Source organism: Coccomyxa subellipsoidea (assembly GCF_000258705.1).
Source record: "Coccomyxa subellipsoidea C-169, whole genome shotgun sequence".
In the NCBI taxonomy this organism is placed as follows: Eukaryota; Viridiplantae; Chlorophyta; class Trebouxiophyceae; family Coccomyxaceae; genus Coccomyxa; species Coccomyxa subellipsoidea.
Window position 1 is genome coordinate 2,734,637 of NW_005178038.1, and position 19,437 is coordinate 2,754,073.

General features: G+C 51.3%; 5 protein-coding genes across 5 annotated transcripts; 3 read left to right on the top strand and 2 right to left on the bottom strand.

Annotated features, from left to right (window-relative positions):
- Nucleotides 1-579: 579 nt before the first annotated feature.
- COCSUDRAFT_62320 (Clavaminate synthase-like protein) lies at nucleotides 580-5,132 on the top strand (the record flags this gene model as incomplete). Its single annotated transcript, XM_005649397.1, has 9 exons — nucleotides 580-720; nucleotides 957-1,051; nucleotides 1,569-1,750; nucleotides 2,127-2,229; nucleotides 2,668-2,737; nucleotides 3,141-3,346; nucleotides 3,837-3,960; nucleotides 4,486-4,602; nucleotides 5,073-5,132. The coding sequence occupies 9 exons, from the start codon at nucleotides 580-582 to the stop codon at nucleotides 5,130-5,132; spliced, it is 1,098 nt and encodes a 365-aa protein (XP_005649454.1).
- An 864-nt stretch (nucleotides 5,133-5,996) lies between these two features.
- On the bottom strand, nucleotides 5,997-8,040 carry COCSUDRAFT_62321 (hypothetical protein; the record flags this gene model as incomplete). Its single annotated transcript, XM_005649398.1, has 5 exons — nucleotides 5,997-6,125; nucleotides 6,479-6,625; nucleotides 7,070-7,165; nucleotides 7,570-7,808; nucleotides 8,034-8,040. 5 exons carry the CDS (start codon nucleotides 8,038-8,040, stop codon nucleotides 5,997-5,999), a joined length of 618 nt encoding a protein of 205 aa, XP_005649455.1.
- A 317-nt stretch (nucleotides 8,041-8,357) lies between these two features.
- Nucleotides 8,358-13,605, top strand: COCSUDRAFT_28437 (glycoside hydrolase). The gene is made up of 10 exons (XM_005649399.1): nucleotides 8,358-8,742; nucleotides 9,125-9,195; nucleotides 9,306-9,362; nucleotides 9,734-9,906; nucleotides 10,266-10,387; nucleotides 10,750-10,942; nucleotides 11,365-11,600; nucleotides 12,042-12,163; nucleotides 12,485-12,597; nucleotides 12,957-13,605. The coding sequence occupies exons 1-10, from the start codon at nucleotides 8,466-8,468 to the stop codon at nucleotides 13,072-13,074; spliced, it is 1,482 nt and encodes a 493-aa protein (XP_005649456.1). The 5' UTR covers nucleotides 8,358-8,465; the 3' UTR covers nucleotides 13,075-13,605.
- A 119-nt stretch (nucleotides 13,606-13,724) lies between these two features.
- On the bottom strand, nucleotides 13,725-15,339 carry COCSUDRAFT_23091 (RNA-binding domain-containing protein). Its single transcript, XM_005649400.1, has 5 exons — nucleotides 15,216-15,339; nucleotides 15,014-15,051; nucleotides 14,727-14,911; nucleotides 14,458-14,565; nucleotides 13,725-14,075 (listed from the first exon to the last, which is right to left on the bottom strand). The coding sequence occupies exons 1-5, from the start codon at nucleotides 15,281-15,283 to the stop codon at nucleotides 13,932-13,934; spliced, it is 543 nt and encodes a 180-aa protein (XP_005649457.1). The 5' UTR covers nucleotides 15,284-15,339; the 3' UTR covers nucleotides 13,725-13,931.
- Nucleotides 15,340-16,103: 764 nt separating this feature from the next.
- On the top strand, nucleotides 16,104-18,863 carry COCSUDRAFT_28443 (phosphoglycerate mutase-like protein; the record flags this gene model as incomplete). The annotated part of the gene is made up of 6 exons (XM_005649401.1): nucleotides 16,104-16,217; nucleotides 16,368-16,456; nucleotides 16,687-16,817; nucleotides 17,076-17,192; nucleotides 17,479-17,620; nucleotides 18,131-18,863. The coding sequence occupies 6 exons, from the start codon at nucleotides 16,104-16,106 to the stop codon at nucleotides 18,207-18,209; spliced, it is 672 nt and encodes a 223-aa protein (XP_005649458.1). The 3' UTR covers nucleotides 18,210-18,863.
- Between the last annotated feature and the right edge of the window lie 574 nt (nucleotides 18,864-19,437).

The following is a 19,437-nucleotide window of genomic DNA, read 5'->3' on the forward strand; positions in this document are numbered from 1 at the left end:
CTTAACCTCTAACGATCAGTCTGCTTTGCTTTGCGGATTCACCCACTCTCTTTACTCCGGGTTCTTGCAGTGCAAGCCAAGGCAACCCCGCCGTGATCCGCTTCCTGCTGAATGCCCCCGTTGCTTTGCAACAGAAATGATATTTTGCACTGTCATGTGAAGCAGAAGACATTACAGGCAAAGCCAGGTGGTCTCCAGTGGAAATGGCTCGGCCAGGCTTACCAATGTCCTTAGCTATTTCACCATCGCATCTGGCTTCAGTGTCACACAGTGTCTGTGACACTGAAACTGTTTCTTGTATATGCAGGCATTCAGGACCACAGGGCAAGGTTATTCCCCTGACAATCATTGACGACCCCGCCGACTGGAAGGCAGGCTCACTTACCACAATCCACATCTCACCTCTGAAAGAGTCCTCAAAGCCGATTGTGCTCACATGAATAAAAGCAGCTAGAGACTCCTCAGCTGCAGCTGCAAATGTTGGCAGGTTGATGAAGATTACCGAACCATCATGTGCAGCCTGGTCAATGTCCTTGAGATCAACATCCACTTTGATAGAGTGTTGAAATCAATATGCTCATGGGAGCACAGGCCAAGGACTGGGAGGGGCGTGAATCCGAGTACACTTATTTTTTCACCCCCGAAGACATCGCTGAGCTGGCGGCAGCTGTTGGCGCGCTCAAAGGCCGCGGCATCAGCACCGAAGATGACATCATCCCGGTGAGTAAACCACTAAACATGTAATTTTAGATAAACATTCTTGCATTTCTGCATGCTCGGCTGCAGCACAATCTGTGCAGCCCGTGCCCAATTGCATGAACTGCCAGATTGTTTCTGTTGGGAAAACTGCTGGAAGTTTACTTAAATAAGTGACATCAGAGAGCTAGTGAATACTGGAGTCAGCATTGCACGCCGCGCTGATAAGCTATGACAGAGATGTGCCATGCTTGTTGCAGCTGACTAAGGATGACTACGCGCTGCCAAACCTGGCGCCCAAGCTTGTCGGCCTGGCCAAGGAGGTCACACTGGGCCGCGGCTTCCAGCTGCTCAAGTGAGTCATCATCTCAAATCTCAAACTCGCATTCAAACTCTGATCAGCCCTGAAGAAATTGTGGGCATTTGAGTGTACTAGCTCCCGCATTACTGACAGTTATCCTCAGCATAGCAAGTGGATGCGTCTTATTGCTGTGCGCACTTTGGCCAGCACATATATATTTATAGCCTGTGCTTTATTTGCTGCGATTCTATGGAGACAACTTCCATCCTCCACAGGAATTTCGAGGACTGCTTGGTTGCCCCTTATTCAAGAATTCCTTATGATCATGGCTTGCCAGGAAACCTCACCCCAGGACCCAACACGCTTCTCTGCGCTTGACAGGGGTCTTCCTGTGTCAATTTTTTGCTGAATGCTGGAATCCCCTAATCATGGCGGAAGGCTTCTTCTCAGAGGCGTTGAATTCAGTCTTCTTTCCTCACAGGGTTTTCCCAGTGCTTCCATGCTGGAGTGGAATCTTATCATGGCTGAATCTCACATCTCATAGGCATGAAATTTGAATCGTCTTTCACAGGGGCTTCCCAGTGGATCAGTACAAGGGTGACAGGGTGGGCTTGGTGCTGGCATACTGGGGCGTTGCCTTGCACCTGGGCCGCCCGCTGGTGTCACAAACGGACCATGACTATGAGGGGTCCGCAAACGGGGGGACTTACGGATCCGTCCTCAACCACATCACCGTCGGCCGCCATGCGCGCCGTGCGTCGCGCACCCCTTGCTAGGGTTAAGGGTCTAGCATTATAAAATTCATCATTGCCGTCCATTACGGAGTTCTTGCAGAAAGCTCTGCGATGCAAATTTCTACATTTTTTTTTTGGGCTCTGTCACGTTCAGAAGGACCCTGCTCTCAGGTAAGTCTGCATAACAATACTATGCAGTACCTAATCCGTTCCAGCAAAGTAGCACCCAGGCTAAAAGGAGGGACTCGTGTAATCTCCACAGTACTTCCTAAGCAGCCGGCATGCAGCATGCTTGGTGCGCAGCAAGTTGATACAAGTAAGGCAACTAGAAACAATCAGCCAAATAAGGGGTCTGTGTGGCTGCGTGCTGAGTCAGCGTGTGCATGTGCGCGCAGCTGCGGGCACCAAGGCGCATGCAGTGGACACCATCCGACTTGTGTTCCACTCCGACCAGGGAGCTACTGATCTCATCAGCCTCCTCTCCCTCACCAACGCCAAGTGAGCTCCTTTCACCTCCTTTCAACCTGCTTGTTTTCAACCTCTTCAGCAAGTTGCATCTCAAAATTTTCAAATTTCAATTTGGGTTGTAGAGTTCTGCAGATTGATCAAAGGCAGTTTCTGCCTCTGCACGGACAGCCTTTGCTAGAAGAACGTGGTGCACCTGGACAACAAAATGCTGATGTCATGCATCACACTGCAACCGCTGAACATGTGATTTTAAAGTGATTGAGTGCTGTGAATGCTCGGCCGTGTCTTGAGGGAGCAGCCTTTCGTTCACCAGAACCAACATCTCCTGGACATCTGTAATTCTTCCCTTCACATGTCCACAGCCTACAGGATGTACATGCCCTTTTGAAAATGAAACCGGAGATGGGGGTCTTTTTAATCTGCTGTATGCAGTCTTCTGGGCTGATGCAAACCTGGGCTGGTGTGCAGGGAGGGCGGTGTCAGCAAGTGGGTCTCATCGATCGCGATCCACAACGAGCTGCTGCGCCGCGGCCGCAAGGTGAGTAAGCTAGGTTCTTCCCAGGGCGGCCTTATCCTTCTGATGCACAACCTGCATTAGCACATGTCACAAGAAGTGCAGCAGCATCAACTGGCGACATGCACCGATAAGCCTGCATGGAATTTCAGGAGCCGTCCGCCTGAGAAGGCAGACTGCAATTTCCTAGCTTCTTTGATGTCCATAAACACAAGTCTTTCTGAGCATTGGGCGTTTGATTCCCTCAAAGCCTCCAGAAAATCAAATCCGGTCTTTGTGACGCATATCTGATACACTGCCATCGTTGCACCAGATGGTTTCGCTGTCACACCTTAAAGAACACCCCACATCACAAAAGGTGTCTAATTTAGGCCACATTCAAACCTGAAATAAAATTTCGAATTTGTATTCAAATTCAAATATGCAGGATCTGGTGGAGGTGCTGTCCAAGCCCTGGTACGTGGGACGCAAGCTTGACCAGGCGCGCTTCGAGAGGGACGAGGCGGGAAACCTGATCAAGGAGGCCACAATCCCATTCGAATACCACGACGGCTATCTGTCGGTGTACTACCAGTCCAACAACTACCAGGAGGTCGAGAAGGAGCTCAGCCCCCTGCAGGAGGAGGCCCTCTGGTGGGTACCACTGCCAGAAATTTATTCTGAATTTTAGTAGATGCCATTGGCCGGCAGATGTGTCTGTTGCAGTTGGGATCCCAGGCGAGGTGCCACAAGGGGAGGCACTCAGTGCTCCGATTCTAGAATTGCTACACGAGCATGTGGTGACCAGAGGAAAATCTGTGTCTGTTTGGGTCATGAGGTGCCTTTTTTGACAGTCTCATGCACACTGCCGCAGCATGCTCGCATGCATGCCCATACTTGCAGCAAATCTTGGAAGAGCATTGTCCAATGGGCTGTGCCCTGTCAAGCTGAGCCTTGGGTCTTTGACTTGCCAGCCGTGGCATTATTTTAAGTCATTTATTTGTGATGCGGCTGGAGCAAGTCAGCTAAAGGCCTTTCTGTGCTTTTGGCATTCCAGTGCGGCCGGCATCTAGTCAGGTATAGGCATCACTGCTGATGTTCTGTTCTGCCGCTGTGATTTAAATATTTGAATTCGAATTCATAGGGCCGTGGCGGCTCTGGCGGAGGACCCGGAGTTCCATTTTGCGCAAGTTTTGGAGCCGGGCACCATTGAATGGATCCACAACCCCTCCATCATGCACTCGCGCTCCGAGGTCGTCGACGGAGAGGTACGCCGCCGCAGACAGGCTCAATTTAATCTAAAATTTGGGTAAAGCTTGAAATCAGCCCCGGCTGGCACGGGGCGGTATAAATACTGAGCCCCGTGCCCACGGTTGATTGGGTCCTACTTGGCGAATCCAACAAGTGGTAAGATTATGACAGCCGTTAAATGCAGCATGTCTGCAGGACGTACCTTGCCTTTTGGCAGGAAAAGCGCGCAATAATAATAGTAGTTTGAAATGAGCCATGTAGAAAGTCACACTGTGGTGAGGTGCATGCTGCCTGTGGGGAATGCCGGTGATGACACCCGGGAAGGCATGCACAAGGCAGCTTCTTGCTTCCAAGCAGCTGCATCCCAGACTGGAACATCTGTAATGCGCGGTATTGCGCAGCGTTCAAGGCACCTTATGTGCCTGCTTTGCTGACTATATTGCACGACCTCGCAAATAAGCCCCACCAAGCAGACTGCGACAGGCTCTGGATGTGGAAAGAAGGTAGGACATTGACTAATGCCAATCACATGTGTTGGGCAGGCGAGTGATGAGAAGCGGCACCTGCTGCGTTTCTGGGTGGACACTGATGCCAACACCCGCCCAATCGCGCCCACATTCGCCCCACGTTCCAGCGTGCAGGCCCAGGGTGGATTCAAGGTGCGGGTCGCCAAAGTGACCGGCAGCCGTCTCATAGATTTTTAGGAATGTTGCATTATGATCACACCTGGATGGCCTTGCATTCCACTATTATCATTATCATCATCACACGCCTTTCGAAGCCATGAGGACCAGGTGCCTCCTTGGTGTTAGATCGCCTGATTTGCTGTATCCGAAGGCCTCATTCACCGTGGATCAGTACCAAGCATGCGCCTGTCTGTTTGCATGCAAGCGTGGCACATTCCATGCTTGCATACGCGCTAGTCGTGTTCAAGGTCTTGAGAGTATCAGGCATTGGTGGCAGCATAGTGGCTTTCCTCAGATGTCATGTTCCATCTTGCTTTGGCGTTGAGGTCTTTATAAGACGTGTTATGTTTCTTTCATTAACGCAGTTTCTTGATCGGGGATACTTTACCAGCTCAAGATGTTCTGGTTGCATGGTGATAAAAAATATTGCTGATGTGTTACAGGTGCCTGAAGGGTCGAAGCTGCGGCTGCCACTGCACCCGCCCAGCCGCCCAGATGCCTGAAAATGCGAATCATCACATTGAATTATGTTTATCAGAAAGGGTTGACGATAGGATGAAGTTCACATCCATCCCCGGAGAGGCAGCGTGAAATTGGTGTTAAGCAAGGGATGGACAGTTGGGCAACTCTTAAGATATACAGCTGCATGGAGATCTTTCGCATGACATGGTATTAAGCAACGGATGGACAGTTGGGGCAACTTTAAGATATACAGCTGCATGGAGATCCTTCGCATGACATGCATGATGCTCAGTGCAAAGCCCAGAAGGTTCTTGCCACAGGTGCAAGAGCAGGGAAAATTCCCATTGCGGTGTAGACAAGAAAATAGCGTGTTATTCCTGCGCTCTTCAATTGTTCTTTAGTTAATTAACGTTGTTTGTGCATGACTTGTGTGCATAACATGCATATGCATATGCCAGCAGACCAATGTCTGATGGAGATTGCCATAGATAGGTACCGGAGTCAGAATTGACCTGTACATGTAATGCATATATCAAGGAAAGAAACAAAAGTCCTCCTAGATGTCTTACAGTCTCAAGTCCTGTACATGACATGTCAATGGCACCAACCTGCATAGATTACTTATTAAACATCCCTGCCACGCTGAAAATTGCAAACTAACATGTCAGGTATCCTGATATAATTCCTGCATGCATGCTGCCAAATCTGCAGACACTCATTTCAATTTTCAAAACCTACATTCTGGTCTCAATGCCTGGACATCTATTCTTGTGATGAATCAATTTCGCACAAATGAAGGCCAAACGCAGGTAGCAATCAGAGAAACCAGGCTCTATTTCTACAACGTTGAACCAAGGTTCAGATGTTAATACTACTGCACTAGGCATGATAAACTGCTGGCCGTGTTACCACGCTTCCCTCCCCTTTGCAAGCCCCTGCTGGCCAAGGGCCTTGAGGACATTAGCTGTCTCGATTGCAGTCACAGCCGCCTCGAACCCCTTGTTGCCAGACTTCCCTCCCGCTCTATCCAACGCCTGCGGGAGCACTCACAACTCAATCCCCTGGTAGCCGAGCACATGTGTCTTATTTCTTTTCTGGCAACAAAATGATCTCCTTCCAAGAAAATGGGATCCTTTCTACACATCCACTGTGGGATGCAGGGGTTGCACAGGCAATCCCACACCGGAACTCTCGCACACAACAGGGTGCACAAGCAGATTAGGCATCCAGCATGTCCCGCCATTGTCTTTATCTTTCAAGATACAGCAGAATGATCCCTGCCCTTTTGCGGTCGATCCCATGCAAGCCACGGAGCAACATCATCAGTGCTGCAGGACGTAAAACATTGATCCAGCAGGACAAACAGTTTTTTGTTGGGAATTCCGACAGCATCGAATGCTGCACTTGCCTGCTCCATGGTGTCGGTGGTCATGACACAGAAGATTACGGGAACGCCGCTGTCCAGACCCGCATTCAGCACGCCGCCCGTAGCCCCGCTCACCACCGCGTCAAAGTGCGCCGTAGCGCCCCTCACCTGTTGCGGGACAAGGGAAATAACCTCTTCAGGTTTTAGCTTCACGACCCACACTTCACTGCGTGTACATATTGTGGTCGATCATGCTCCTGGACCAGAGGCGTCTGGCATGTTGAAATCGTTGCATAAAAACCGTGAGACAGCCCTCTCTCCTTACATTGCCGCTCGCACTGCTTTGTATGTCTTGCATTCGCTCTTGATTCGCCGAAGAAAAACTGAGGGAATCTTCTGCAGGCCAGTCGTTGTAGCACAATTTGCTTTACATGGCAGACACCATGATACGCCATGCCTTAATGGCCGCGGTGCCTCCTGACAGATTCCTTGCAAAGAGCTGTCTTCACCTTCACTCCGCTACCCAGGGAGAATGCTGGGATGGCACCACAATAGGTCCATCTCTGTTGAAGAGTATAAAGGGGGACAATTTCAGCAGCAGAGGGATCATACCACAGCCCCAACAGTGATGACGGCGTCGTACTGGCCGCTCTTGGCCATGGCCTTGGCAACCAGCGGCAGCTCGAAGCTGCCTGGAACCCAGGCCACCTGCGCGCATGCATGCAGACTCCATCTCAGGCACTGACAACCTTGGATGGTTGGACAAAGTCTTGTCCTAAGTTACAAATATACGGGTTTTACCTTCAAGTTGCTGGGTGGTTGCTCACTCTGAATGGGAGCCAGGTTTGGTGGCAATGTTCGGAGGCCCAGAGAGCCTAGATTCACCAGCTCGCAACACAGCATGGAGGAGAAGACTTCCAAAAGCGTTGTGGGCACGCGGTTGACATGGCAGAACACACGCAAGCACCCTAATCATGGACATGGCGACTTCAGCAACTGAGTGATGTGTTGTTCCCCTGTGCCTAAGAGCAGAAGACAATATTCTAGTGCATGCCACAGTTGAGATCTCTGGATTGGCCCTGTACTTTCCCCAGCATAGGATGGGGCCTCACATCCACGGTCTCACGCTGCGTGCCGTGCCTCTCCAGGCCCTCAAGCACGCCCTCCAGCAGCGGCTTGGTGACGAGCTCATTGAAGCGCGCTGCCACGATGCCGAATTTGAGGCCCTGCGAGCTGAGGCTGCCAATATATGTGCTGGGACTGCCCCCGCTGCTGGCTCTGCATGCTTGCCCCCTGCTGCGCTGCTGCGCATGGCTCCCTCTCCTGGCCAGCAGCCTCTGTGGCGAGGCTCCTGAATGCACAAGATCTCTCCATGACTTCAGTATCTGTGAAGGACACCACCAGGGCACTGCTGCTCTAGGGTTGTGCACTTGTGGATTGATCCGGAACTCAGTTGCAAAGGGGGATTTTGAAAGGGAACATCCCCAGGTCTCTTCCGATGGGTAGATCTGTAACTGCAGTAAGGATCCACCTGAGCTTTGCGGGATCGACGCGGCCAATTGCAGCTTTGATCTACTTAACATTTTGATTATGCATCTGAACTCGTGTGATGGCGTTCGTAAAGAGAAATCAGAGCTGCAAGTGTGGCTACACGGCAACATATTCTCACTGGCGTCAACACTAGAAAAAGATCGAGATGCGGGGTTCAAAAGTGTTTCCTCTGAGACTTGATTTTGCAAAGGTGCAATAATGATGACTTGTTGCTTTCTTCAGCTGAGTTGAACAGATGATAAAGTGCAGGGTTCTGTAATCCACGTGGCTGTGCCCTGTCTATAACGGTGTACCTGGTCTTTGGGAGCGCTGTAGTGCTCCAGCCGAGCATGACAGCCGCAGTTGGCAACATTTGTGAAGGAGTGGACTGCCTGGACATCTGTATATCTGAGCTGACCTGGCGGATTGAGTGATAGCCAGTGTTGCGAGGAGTGAGACTGCGAATCCCGTAAGCAAGATGCAGGTTTCAGGGCGCGCGCTCGCGTCTGGGGGTTGCTCCTGCTCCACCATCCCGCACCAATTTGGCAGGCAGGTATTGGCTTTCCAAACGAAGGCACGGGTCCAATCCAAGCGGGTGTCTGCTCAGCGCACTGTGGCTGCCAGCACCCCAGTCGCCACCGCCGAGAAAAAGCTGAAGAAGACAGCATCGAAGGTAGCAGACACGGCCAAGGATGTGGCGGATAAGGTCGTAGGAGTCAGCAAGCCAGACCTGAGCAAGGTGGTGCTCCTACAAGGTGAGGTGCCCAGCTTCTTGCCAGATCCCCATGCGATGGCTCTGCCAGCACGCGCTTTCTCCGCATTTTTGTTACCAGAGCGCGCAAATTTGCTACAGCAGCTGTAAATGAATCTAAGATGCCAATGGGAGCATTCTGCACCCGGAACGAGCTCCTTTGAACGTTTTATTTTTTGATCCGATTGAAGGCCTTGGGCGTCGGTGGTTGGATTAATTAGCCGCCTCTGATTTACGCAAAAACGCTTTACGGAATGATTTCGCCTTATAAATAGTCTGTGTAAATGGAAGGCATGGGGGGCGTCACCCAGGTAGTGGGCACTTGCTCGATGTGATGAATTGCTGCACTGCTTAACCCCTAAGTGCGACCACATTTGATGCTGCAGCATTCGGATGGGACAGCTGCGACAAGGGCGGCTGGTACAAAATCGTGAAGGAGAAGATTCCCGACATCAAGGTGGGCATGCCTCCTTCCTGCCCTACAACACAGGGTTGCCTGTTTCACCTTGTTGTGCTTTCAAAACTGTCTCCCAAGGGATTGACCAGAAATGAGGTGTGTTCACGCAGGCATCTGGAGTGACGCATGTGTGGCTGCCACCCCCGAGCCAGTCTGTGTCTCGCCAAGTGAGTCATCCACCACCGTTGCACAGATCCCTGCCAGACACTGCTCTTCCTTGCTTGCTTCTTGATGCCTTGCTTACCTACTGCCGCCTCGCTGACAGCAAGATGCCCTTCCCCAATCAACCTATCACCCTCTTGGAGCAGCTGGCGTGCAGTGCTTGCATGGAAGCTGACAAATGACGATGCATGCTGATGTATGCGGTGTAATTACTGAGCACCGTGCCCACATTTGATTGGGCCCTGCTTGGATCTTGGCGAGAAAAGGGATAGGATTTTACTGCGGCTTGTCTGCAGGACGTACCTTGCCTTCTGGCAGGGAAAGCGTTTAGTAACAGTAATATTAACAATAATGCTGATTTGTGATGGTGTGCCAGGGCTACTTGCCTGGGCAGCTGTACAACCTGCAGAGCCTCTATGGCAGCGAAGAGGAGCTGAAGGAGCTTCTGGCAGCCCTGAAGGAGGCCGGTCTGGTCCCAGTGGCAGACATTGTCATCAACCACCGCTGCGCTGATGCTCAGGACGAGAACGGGGTCTGGAACAACTTCAGGTGGGCATTGATTTGTGTGACTGGACTTTGAGCACCAGCTTGACCTTTTCCAAAAGGGGCAATGCATGAGATGACATCCAGGGTATGGATGCAAAGGCATGCCATCAGCTTGGTCTAAGGGGCACTCGATCACTTTGACTCTTCCGACAGGAAGAAGTTGAGAGGGACAGCCTCCAATCTGCCAGAGGGCTTTTTCCTGTCTTGGTCATGAGCTTTTGTGGTCCCCACTCCAATCGACCTCTCCAACGCTGTGCACGTATGCTCGGTGACAGCCTCCAAGGCGCGTGCAGACAAGAGGGGGTGGAATTCAACAGCTGGTGAACGGGAGCCTCACATGTGAAGACTTGGTCTGTGCGCAGGGATGATGTCAGCCACTCTGGGGAGAAGATTGACTGGGGCCAATGGGCCATCACAGGCAACGACCCAGAGTTTGGCGGCACTGGCAATCCCGACACCGGCGATGACTACGGCCCGGCCCCCGGTATGCTCCTGAGTGTATCACCCAGTGCGATGTTCTGTTAAATGGAAAATGGAACAGTGGCAATGAAGCTGGTCGCTGATGTGGCTCAGCAGTCTCTGCTCTGCAAAGGCCTGCATCGTCCTGGTGTACCGTGCCAGCTAATTATTTGAACTAGGGCAGGCCCAGGGGCCACATACTTTCAGCATGCAAGTGCTTATCCTGGCAGCATGTTGAGCAGCTGTAGCGCTCCTGAGCCAGGGGCAAAGCTCCCTTTCTGAGGTACTCAGCCTGAATGTGTCGGATGCACACAGCAGTGATGTACGTGTTCCAGGGTTGCTGTGAATAGTAAGACTGACTCATGCGATGTGCTGGGCTGCCGCCAGATCTGGACCACCTGAACGAGGACCTGCGCTCGCACCTGAAGGACTGGCTGAACCACCTGAAGGAGGACATCGGCTATGAGGGCTGGCGCTTTGACTTTGTCAAGGGCTATGGCCCGGAGTTCATCAAGGAATACGTCCTGGAGACTGTTGGCGAGGGAACTTTCAATGTTGGCGAGTACTGGGTCGACCTCAGGTGAGCGCAAGAAGTGATCAGTGCATGGAAAACATGCATTCTGTGTGTGCTGTATAGAAATTCACATGCCCCGAAGGGGGGAGGCAGCTAAGTGAGGCACATGGGCGTTGAGTAGCATGCAGTCTCTTTTGAGCGGTACTTGTTGCCTATTAGCCGGCATCGGACCAGCTGTGAAAACCCAGGAGAGACAAAAATGCTAGTTGTCTGTACACGGCAGCACATTTCTGCGGCTTACCTTCTGCATGAGGCCTGCGGGGGTTCAGTCTGTCTCGTGTGAGGCAATCGGTGAAACAGCACAGACTAAAAACAAAGTATGCTAGATGCGGCAGGGGCATGTGCCAACACAGGCCCGAACTTGCTTATGCAAAGTGCTGCGCTTCTGCTACGGCATGTGCCGACATGTGCTGGCGGCGTGCGCGCAGGTGGAACGGCGCTGAACTGGACTACAACCAGAACGACGCACGGCAGACAATTGTCAACTGGATCGACGGTGCCGGCGGCGCGTCGGCCGCCTTTGATTTCCCGACCAAGGGAATCCTGCAGGAGGCTGTCAAGAACTGCCAGTACTGGCGCCTGCGCGATGAGAACAACAAGCCGCCCGGAGTCATCGGCTACTGGCCTGAGCAGTCCGTGACCTTCATTGACAACCACGACACCGGTGCGCCAGCAAACCCTGCTCTTGCTCACATACTTCCCTGGGATTAGAGGGATGGTAGTGTAAAGGAGTGATCACTTGACCCGGTTGAGCGGTGCTAGAGTTTGATAAGTATGCTGACCTGGCATCAAGGCTAGGCATGTGGTCGCTGAAGCTGGTTACATGGATTGAAAGTCCAGGCATAATGTGTGCTTCACTGGCTTGGTACTGCAGTGGTGGGTGTGGGTACAAGGTCACAGAGGGTACTTATTAGGCAGAACAGGCCAAAGCCCCTAGTCCCTATGAAGCTCGCCTGATGTGGGGTAATCAGGGACTGACTGGACACCTGGCATCAATGCCTGCTAAACTGGTCAGCAAAATGTTTGCCAGCATGTGAGCGATCACAAACCAGCTGTTTTGTCAAACAAGGTTGCTGATGTGGCGTCCATGTGCGGCGGTGTGCAGGCAGCACGCAGCAGCACTGGCCCTTCCCTGACTCGCACGTGGACCTGGGCTATGCCTACCTGTTCACTCACCCGGGCAACCCCACCATCTTCTGGGACCACTACTTTGACAACGGCTACAAGGTGCGCTCATCACAACAGCGCGGATTGTGTTCCACATTGTATCCCATCATGCGGGCGTGGCCCCGCCATGCATGCTCTGACATCAACCAGAGTGGCTGCATTCTAGCAACCCACTGAAGGTTCACTGCTGCAAAGCACAGGAGTGCTGACTGATCAGTCAAAGAATGAGGCACAGCGAGAAGCACTCTGGGGTCAAAATGATCCTTTGCTAGCAGCATGTGTCCTCTGTGCGGCCTTGCAGGCTACTCGGACAGGACCCTGTTCAGACGGGGTGACTTTGCTGACATCATGTTGCTGACATCACTCCTGTGCTGATGTCAGGGCGTAATCGACCAGCTGATCGAGCTGCGCAAGCGCGCCGGCATCACGGCAGGCTCCAACATCGAGATCCTGGCTGCCGACCATGACTTCTACGTCGCGCGCATCAATGACAAGTGAGCTACTAAATCTGCCAGTATCAGTCGCACTCAGATCTGCCCCCACGGGCTCTCTTGCTGGATGCGTCACTAAGGTTTCTGGAACCACGGCAGATGCCTCCACGCATCGCCTCCTAAAAGCCTTTTCTCGGTGTCGTGTATGCACCGGCAGATGCATCTGCAGTGCCTTCATTGCATTTATTCCATCATAAAGGCCTGATTTTGCCCCGAAGAAATCCCTGTCAAGAGTCTTGACTTTCGTGCAGATCAAGGAATATCAGAACTCCATCATGGAGTTGGACTGTCTGCAATTGAGAGGAGTCTGTTTTAGCTATAGATTGGATGCATACTGATACGATCTGATGTGCGTGCTGCAGTGTCACCATCAAGATGGGCCCCCGCTACGACATGGGGGACCTGCTGCCCAAGGAGGAGGATGGCTGGAAGTTTGCTGTCAGCGGGACAGACTTTGGCATCTGGGAGAAGACCGCCTGAACAGGCGCAGAGTGTGTTTCAGGAGGGGTCAATCAAGTAGAGGGCGTTCCTGGCCTTGGCTGCTTCTGAAGTCAGTCTGAGGAGCTGCGGTGCATGTTGGGTAGAGGCTGCTTGGGTCTCCGTTGGAGTGGGAATATGTCCACGGATGTTTTACTGAGAGGCAGATATTTGCCAGAATACAGATCTGTGGTTCGTCACAGTGGGTTTGGTGTCTCTGCCTGGTATCTGCTGGGTAGTGATGCTGCTTGGGTGTCACAAGAGCTGCAAGGCTGAACTTCCCCAGTGATCTGAGTCATCGGGTCACCTCTGTTGTTTCTACAGAACTTGTCTTTTTAGCATTGTAGTTTTGGAAGGTTTCCAACTGCATCTTGCAATCAATTATATAGATGGGAGATGAATGGAATGTTACCCATTTAGATATCCTCAGGTCAAATTCCCGGGGTGAGGGTACTTGTGCTGTTTGTTTTGATCTCTTCCAGTGCGGACTTGTGCTTTGTCGGCATCAATGTAAAAACTGTCTAGTGATTCAAACAAGCAAGTTGCATGTAAAGCATCCAACATGATTGGCAAAAACCCTTCACACAGAAGCATTATCATCACAACCCTTGCTATGATCTAGAGTCATTTGCCAGAAATCTAACCACCGGTTGCATCAGCAGTAATTATATCATACAGACCGCCCTCTTGTCATTATATACTCCACAGGCAGCACACAATATCCTCAACTCTACACTTGCCACTGTCATATGGATCATGGTATTTTCAATTTCCAGTTGGATTGCTCCTAGCTACTATGTCATGAAGGTCCCTCTACAAGACTCCTGTTGCATTTAAATTTGGCGTTTTGTGCTTCTAGATCACTCATCCTCTTTGAATGTCTTGTGCTTTGGCTTGGGCGCCAGGGCAGCCTCCAGGGGTTTGTATTCATAGTCAATGCCTGCCTCCAGCAGCCGCTTCTGCCTCTGCTTGTCCCTCCTCAAAGCCCGCTCCAGCCGAGCTTGCTGCAGGCCACACACAAAGAATGAGATTGCAGAAAGCCCACAAAAGCGCTGTCAGCAGGATCACCATCTGAAAATATCCCTTGCAGACGCATGAATGCTCACAATATCAAGGCAATCTGAAAAACAATACTGACTTTCCACAAGCAGCTGGACAATGGTCTCATTCTCCTGTGTACCAAGGCTGTCAAATCCCACTCCAAAAAATTGCGGATGCGACATGCGTGATTTAGCACAGCAGATCCATGCATTATTTACTTTGCCCAAACCAGGCCTGGCTTTGCGCACCCGTGCTATGCATGCTGTGATAGGGTGCCCCATCTAGAGGTCATCTGATTACTAGTGACCAGAGAAACACTTGCTTATCTCGCATGCATGTACTGACCTGCTGCTCTGGAGTGCGCTCTGCATTGTGGCGTTCCATCTCCACCTTGCGCCAGGGGATCTTGTCAAACTTGCGGTTGGCGCCCTTCCAAAGGTCTGCATGCACATCCTGCACATGCCAGATTCTGCCTGTGTCACCACCAATCAATAAAACCTGCCAGAGCGCCACTAAATGCTGTATATCAAGCCAGCTGCATGCCTGTACATGAACAACATCTGGAGAGCAAGAGGTCAAAATTAGAAGGGCGCACAGAGCAGAGCTCTCTGCACCTTGGCTGGCATGACATGGACCGAGAGCTTCTGCTTGAACAGCATGTAGCCGTCCATGGCTGTCGCTGCAACTGCGGCAACCTCTGGGTACTGGAACTCCAGAAAGGCATAGTGCTTGGCCTTTCCAGTCTTCTTGTTGCGGGAAAGCCTGACCTTGGTCACACGGCCAAACTGTGTGAAGAAACCTGAACCCACCAGGCTTGAAGACGTCAGAGTTTGCACTACACAAGGGCCCTGCCGAAAGCAAGAGAGTGGCAATGACAACGTAGCTGTTGGAATGAAAGTACCTTTCAATTGATCTTCATAGAAACCGTGTGGTAGATGCCTGCGAGAAGAGCGCGATAGGTTCGTGAGTACCACAGCCCAGAATTCATATACAGTGAGAAGATCAGGTTCAGGCACATTTACAGTTTCCCAAGAATTTAGATCACGAAGTATCTCATCAAAACATACATTTATGAGGAGTAGGACAGCGCAAGCAACACGCACCCAATATAAAGTACGCGGCTGGGATCCTCTTCCCTGCCGCTTGTGGATGGATCCGTATCAGTTGCCATCTTCAGTTTCCTCACTATCTCACTGCACTGCGTTCGCTTATTCCAGACGATTCGATGAGATATGTTCAAATTTCTGTCTAATTGCTGAGACCTGTTTCAGCACACCAAATTCCTCTTCCATGGAACGCCGTCTGTCTGTATGCCAATGATGTGGTGCACAGTTCAAGCATTGACTGTCAGCACGGTGAATTTTGGGCACCATCGAATTATCACATGCGTTGAGATTGTCTTGTCATTGTCATACTTCTTACTGGTATTGCGATCGCCGAGTTGCCCGCAGAATCGAAAAGTACTTGGAGGTTCACGAGTGCATTGCTGGTTGCAAGTTAACTTTCAGTTCACAGTGGCGGCAATGAATATTCTGCAGGTGTCTCATGGAGGACAAGGTGAGCCATGCCTCGAGATTGACAAGAACACTTTCTGCAAGGCAACCCCCCTGGAAGTCAGCGCTAGCAAGCGACGAATTTGATAACACATGAGTAAAGAGAAAAATTTGCGCTAAAATATATGAGCATGACGCTGAATTGGCGCCTATGATGTTGTCAAGGTCGTGCAGGCGTCCGTCATCTTGGGTGGTCTTCCTTCACCCAGTGTTGTTTCTGTCTCTGCAGGGATTTCTGGGTCAGTGGAGAGGCCCTCAGTCCGTTTTCCTGGGCAATTCCCAGCATTTCGAGGCACTCTGGGCTCATTGAGGCCGCAGTTCAAGCGGAGAGCCCCTGTTCAGAGTGTGGCCGGCGCGACTGAAGTTCAGCAGGCGCAGAATGGCAAACCGTCAGCATCGGAGGTCCCACGCAGCCCTTACAACACAGGAAGCTCGGATATGGCCACAGCCGGGCCTGGTACTGCCCTGGTGAACCATCCCTTGGAGTATGAGAAGACTGTGGTCTTTGTGCGGCATGGCATGACTACTTGGAATGAGCAGAAGCGCATCCAGGTGTGATTTGACATCACAGCTCCTTTCTGGGTCCTTTGCCATCAGGCCAGGAGATTTGCTTCAGCTTTGTGAGGGAGTTCAATCATCTGTGTCTCTCATTGCACGTACCAGGCAAGGGACGAACCAAGACTGTTTAAAATGTGTTTGCAGGGGGACTCTGATCTATCAATCCTCACCCCATTTGGGGAAAAGCAGGCAGAGCTCACGCGCAATGCACTGAGCAGAATGCCCTTTGACAGGTGCGTGAGGGTGCATCCTGAGTCTGTTAGGTCCCTTTGGTTTTGTCAGGCAGTGCAATGCGTGATTGACAGCCGCAGAGGAACCAAACTTTCTGTTCCCGTTATTTTGCGCGCCCATTGCTTGACGTCGTAAGATCTTCTAGAAAGCAGCATGCTCCTCTATACTGCTTTCCCTTTTCCTGCATTAACATGACTGCGGAATAAAAATGAGGGTTCTTGTGCTTGCGCAGCTGTTTCACCAGCCCGATCAAGCGGGCAAGGAAATTTGCAGAGCTGACGTGGTCAGGGAGGGAACGGCCGCTCATACCCATGCACACTCTGAAGGAGGCCCATCTCGGCTGGCTACAGGGCATGCGCCAAGGTACAAAGACACCTTATTTATTTCAATGGAATCGCAGCTGCAGGGTGGGCTTTAAGGGCCAACTCTGCAGGGAAGGATGCACCCTCGCATAGATGAATTCCTACCTCTATGGAGTGTCAATGAGACGCTCCTCAGATCTTCTTGGCGCCATCTTCGGCCTCTTCAGGATCCCTTGTCCCGTGGTAATGAGAGAAAAAAGACTTCTTTGACAGCTTTCAACAGGCTAAAATAAAGTATAATGAGGTGTCTTGAGTGCAGATGAGGCGCTGCAAACTCTGGAAGGGTCGCATTGGAGGAAGAGTCCTAGCGACTTTGGCATCGGCGGACGGTACCCGGTCAAGGAGGTCTTTGCGGCAGCTGCCGCCACCTGGCAGGGTGAGTCACCGATGACATCTTTGGTAACTGCATTACTTGGCCGCGAGTTCTCATTGCCTCATGTGCTTGGTGTCCCAAGTGCTTGCCAATGGCAAAATTTTGGGCGCCAATGCACCCAAAGACTAAATTGTTCTGTCCACACTTCTGCTGTGGAGCTCTTTTTGGACTCTGTGGTCAACATTGAAGTCCTTGTACCGCAACCATAAAGTCCAGCTTCAAGCTGCTGCTTTGCCAGGTTCAGCATCATTGGGATGTCTTGAGGTGTGCCTGGTGTGATGCACTGCAGATATACTAGAGGCGCCCGGGCAGCAGCATTTGGTGGTTACGCACAAGTCCATTCTGCGCGCGCTCATCTGTGTGTCTCTGGGCCTTCCGGCGTCCTCCTTCCGCGCGTTTGATGTCAACAATGGCGGAATTTGCACCTTCAGGTTTGCGCCCCTTTTGGTAGGGTTTTCAGGGGAATCAAACCAAGGTAGACTGCAAGACATGCAAGGCAGTGCGAGCGCCAAGAAGGGATGAAGGGTTACCTTGCTGTGCAAATTCAGTGCTTGACAAAAGAAGCATCTCCCGGCCCAGGAGCACTAGTGATGACATTGCGTGCTTTGAGAAACAAATTATTACATGGCCTGGTGGAGCGGTGCTATTATTGTTGCGTGCACTGACCTAGCACTAAACTCTGGGGGTGTCTGAATGTTGGGGAAGATCTAGAACGGATGCTTATGTGTGAATGCAGAACTACATGGCACAAAATTGATACGCAACAGCTGATAGCAAGTCATTGGACGGAAGGAAGTGAATACTGTACTGGGATTCTTGGTCAGCCAGGGGGCAGTTTCATGTAGTTAGATAGGGGAGCCCCTCATGTTCCTAGAGGTCAGTTGCTGGAATGAAGACCATTGCCATGTGGGGCTTTGGTCTCAGGTGTGTTTCATTTGCAGGGTGAACACGAAGGGAGAGGCCATGCTGGCAAACCTGAACCAGACAGCACACCTGCACCACGAGGGTGTCTTCTACTGAGCTGCAGCGTAGGGGCGACAGACAAAATTACCACATCGGCACTGCATTTGCCAAGCCTGGGCTTCACCGAAACATTCCAACACTTATCACGAGTGGGAAGGTGGCTGTTGGCACTGTTTGAGGTGCAGGAGAACCTCACTGTACTGCTCATAGGTCACAGAAGTTGACTGATGCCAGGAAAGCCTATCAGGTTGTGGCATGAGTTGCCGCCAGCTGGCACTGTTGCTCTCCGGGTTGACACTGCTACGCAGATTTTCTGGAGAGTGCGCTCATATATGCTATGAGGGTTGTGGCAGGCTGAGAGTGTATTGACACCGATCATTGATAGGACGCATACTTGAGCATTGATAGCATGTACGTGAGGGCCATGGCAGATTTACTATTAAGTGGATGGGGGTGAATTTTGGCTGTGTGCAGCTTATTGCCTGGCATGCGAGTATGATTGTTTCCGCAAAAGGGCAGTGAGTGAAGTGTCAGCCCAGTATTGCCATGAGTGATGGTTCCTGACATGTGTGCTGATATTGTATAAGGCTGTCACTGTGCGGCCCAGCTGGAGGCAGTCTTGTGCTACAGGTCTGCAGATTTTTGTATCAAAGCGCTGAGGATACGTGGTTACATACAGCAGGATGACAAGCGGATGTGACATACATAATGTGAGATTAATCCAATATTGATGGATGGTCGTGGAGCTCCTTGAGGGATAATGCGACATTGCACTGGCTTTACTGCTGACCTCCTGATTGGAAGGGTTCCGTTGCTTTTGGTTTTATGATTGACAAGCATTGCATGCTGGCTAGATCTAGACTAAGCTTAGTCTAGACTTAAGTCTGAAGCGATGCATACCACGCCGATATATAGGATTGTGCCGGCCATGACTGATGGGCAATAGTACATTCTGCAGCGATACGGTATTGCTCGTTTGAATCACTGGGAGGGCATCATGCATGATGCAAGCAAATGCAATGTTCATGTTTCAAGTTGGCGGATCACCGGCAAGCTTTGCACTCAAATCTGCTTCAGAGCATATGCTGCAAATTTGCTTGGTTTTTTCTGTGAGCTGCTTACATGTGCGGTTTACTGAGTGGGCTAGTGCTAGTATACTGCTGACATGTGCAAAGGCTGCTACATGCATGACCCTGAGAGACATGATGCCTCGCATACATGTGGGACAATCATAGCACAACCTTTTCTGCAATGCATTTGGTCATCCATGGATCTGAAGTCTGTC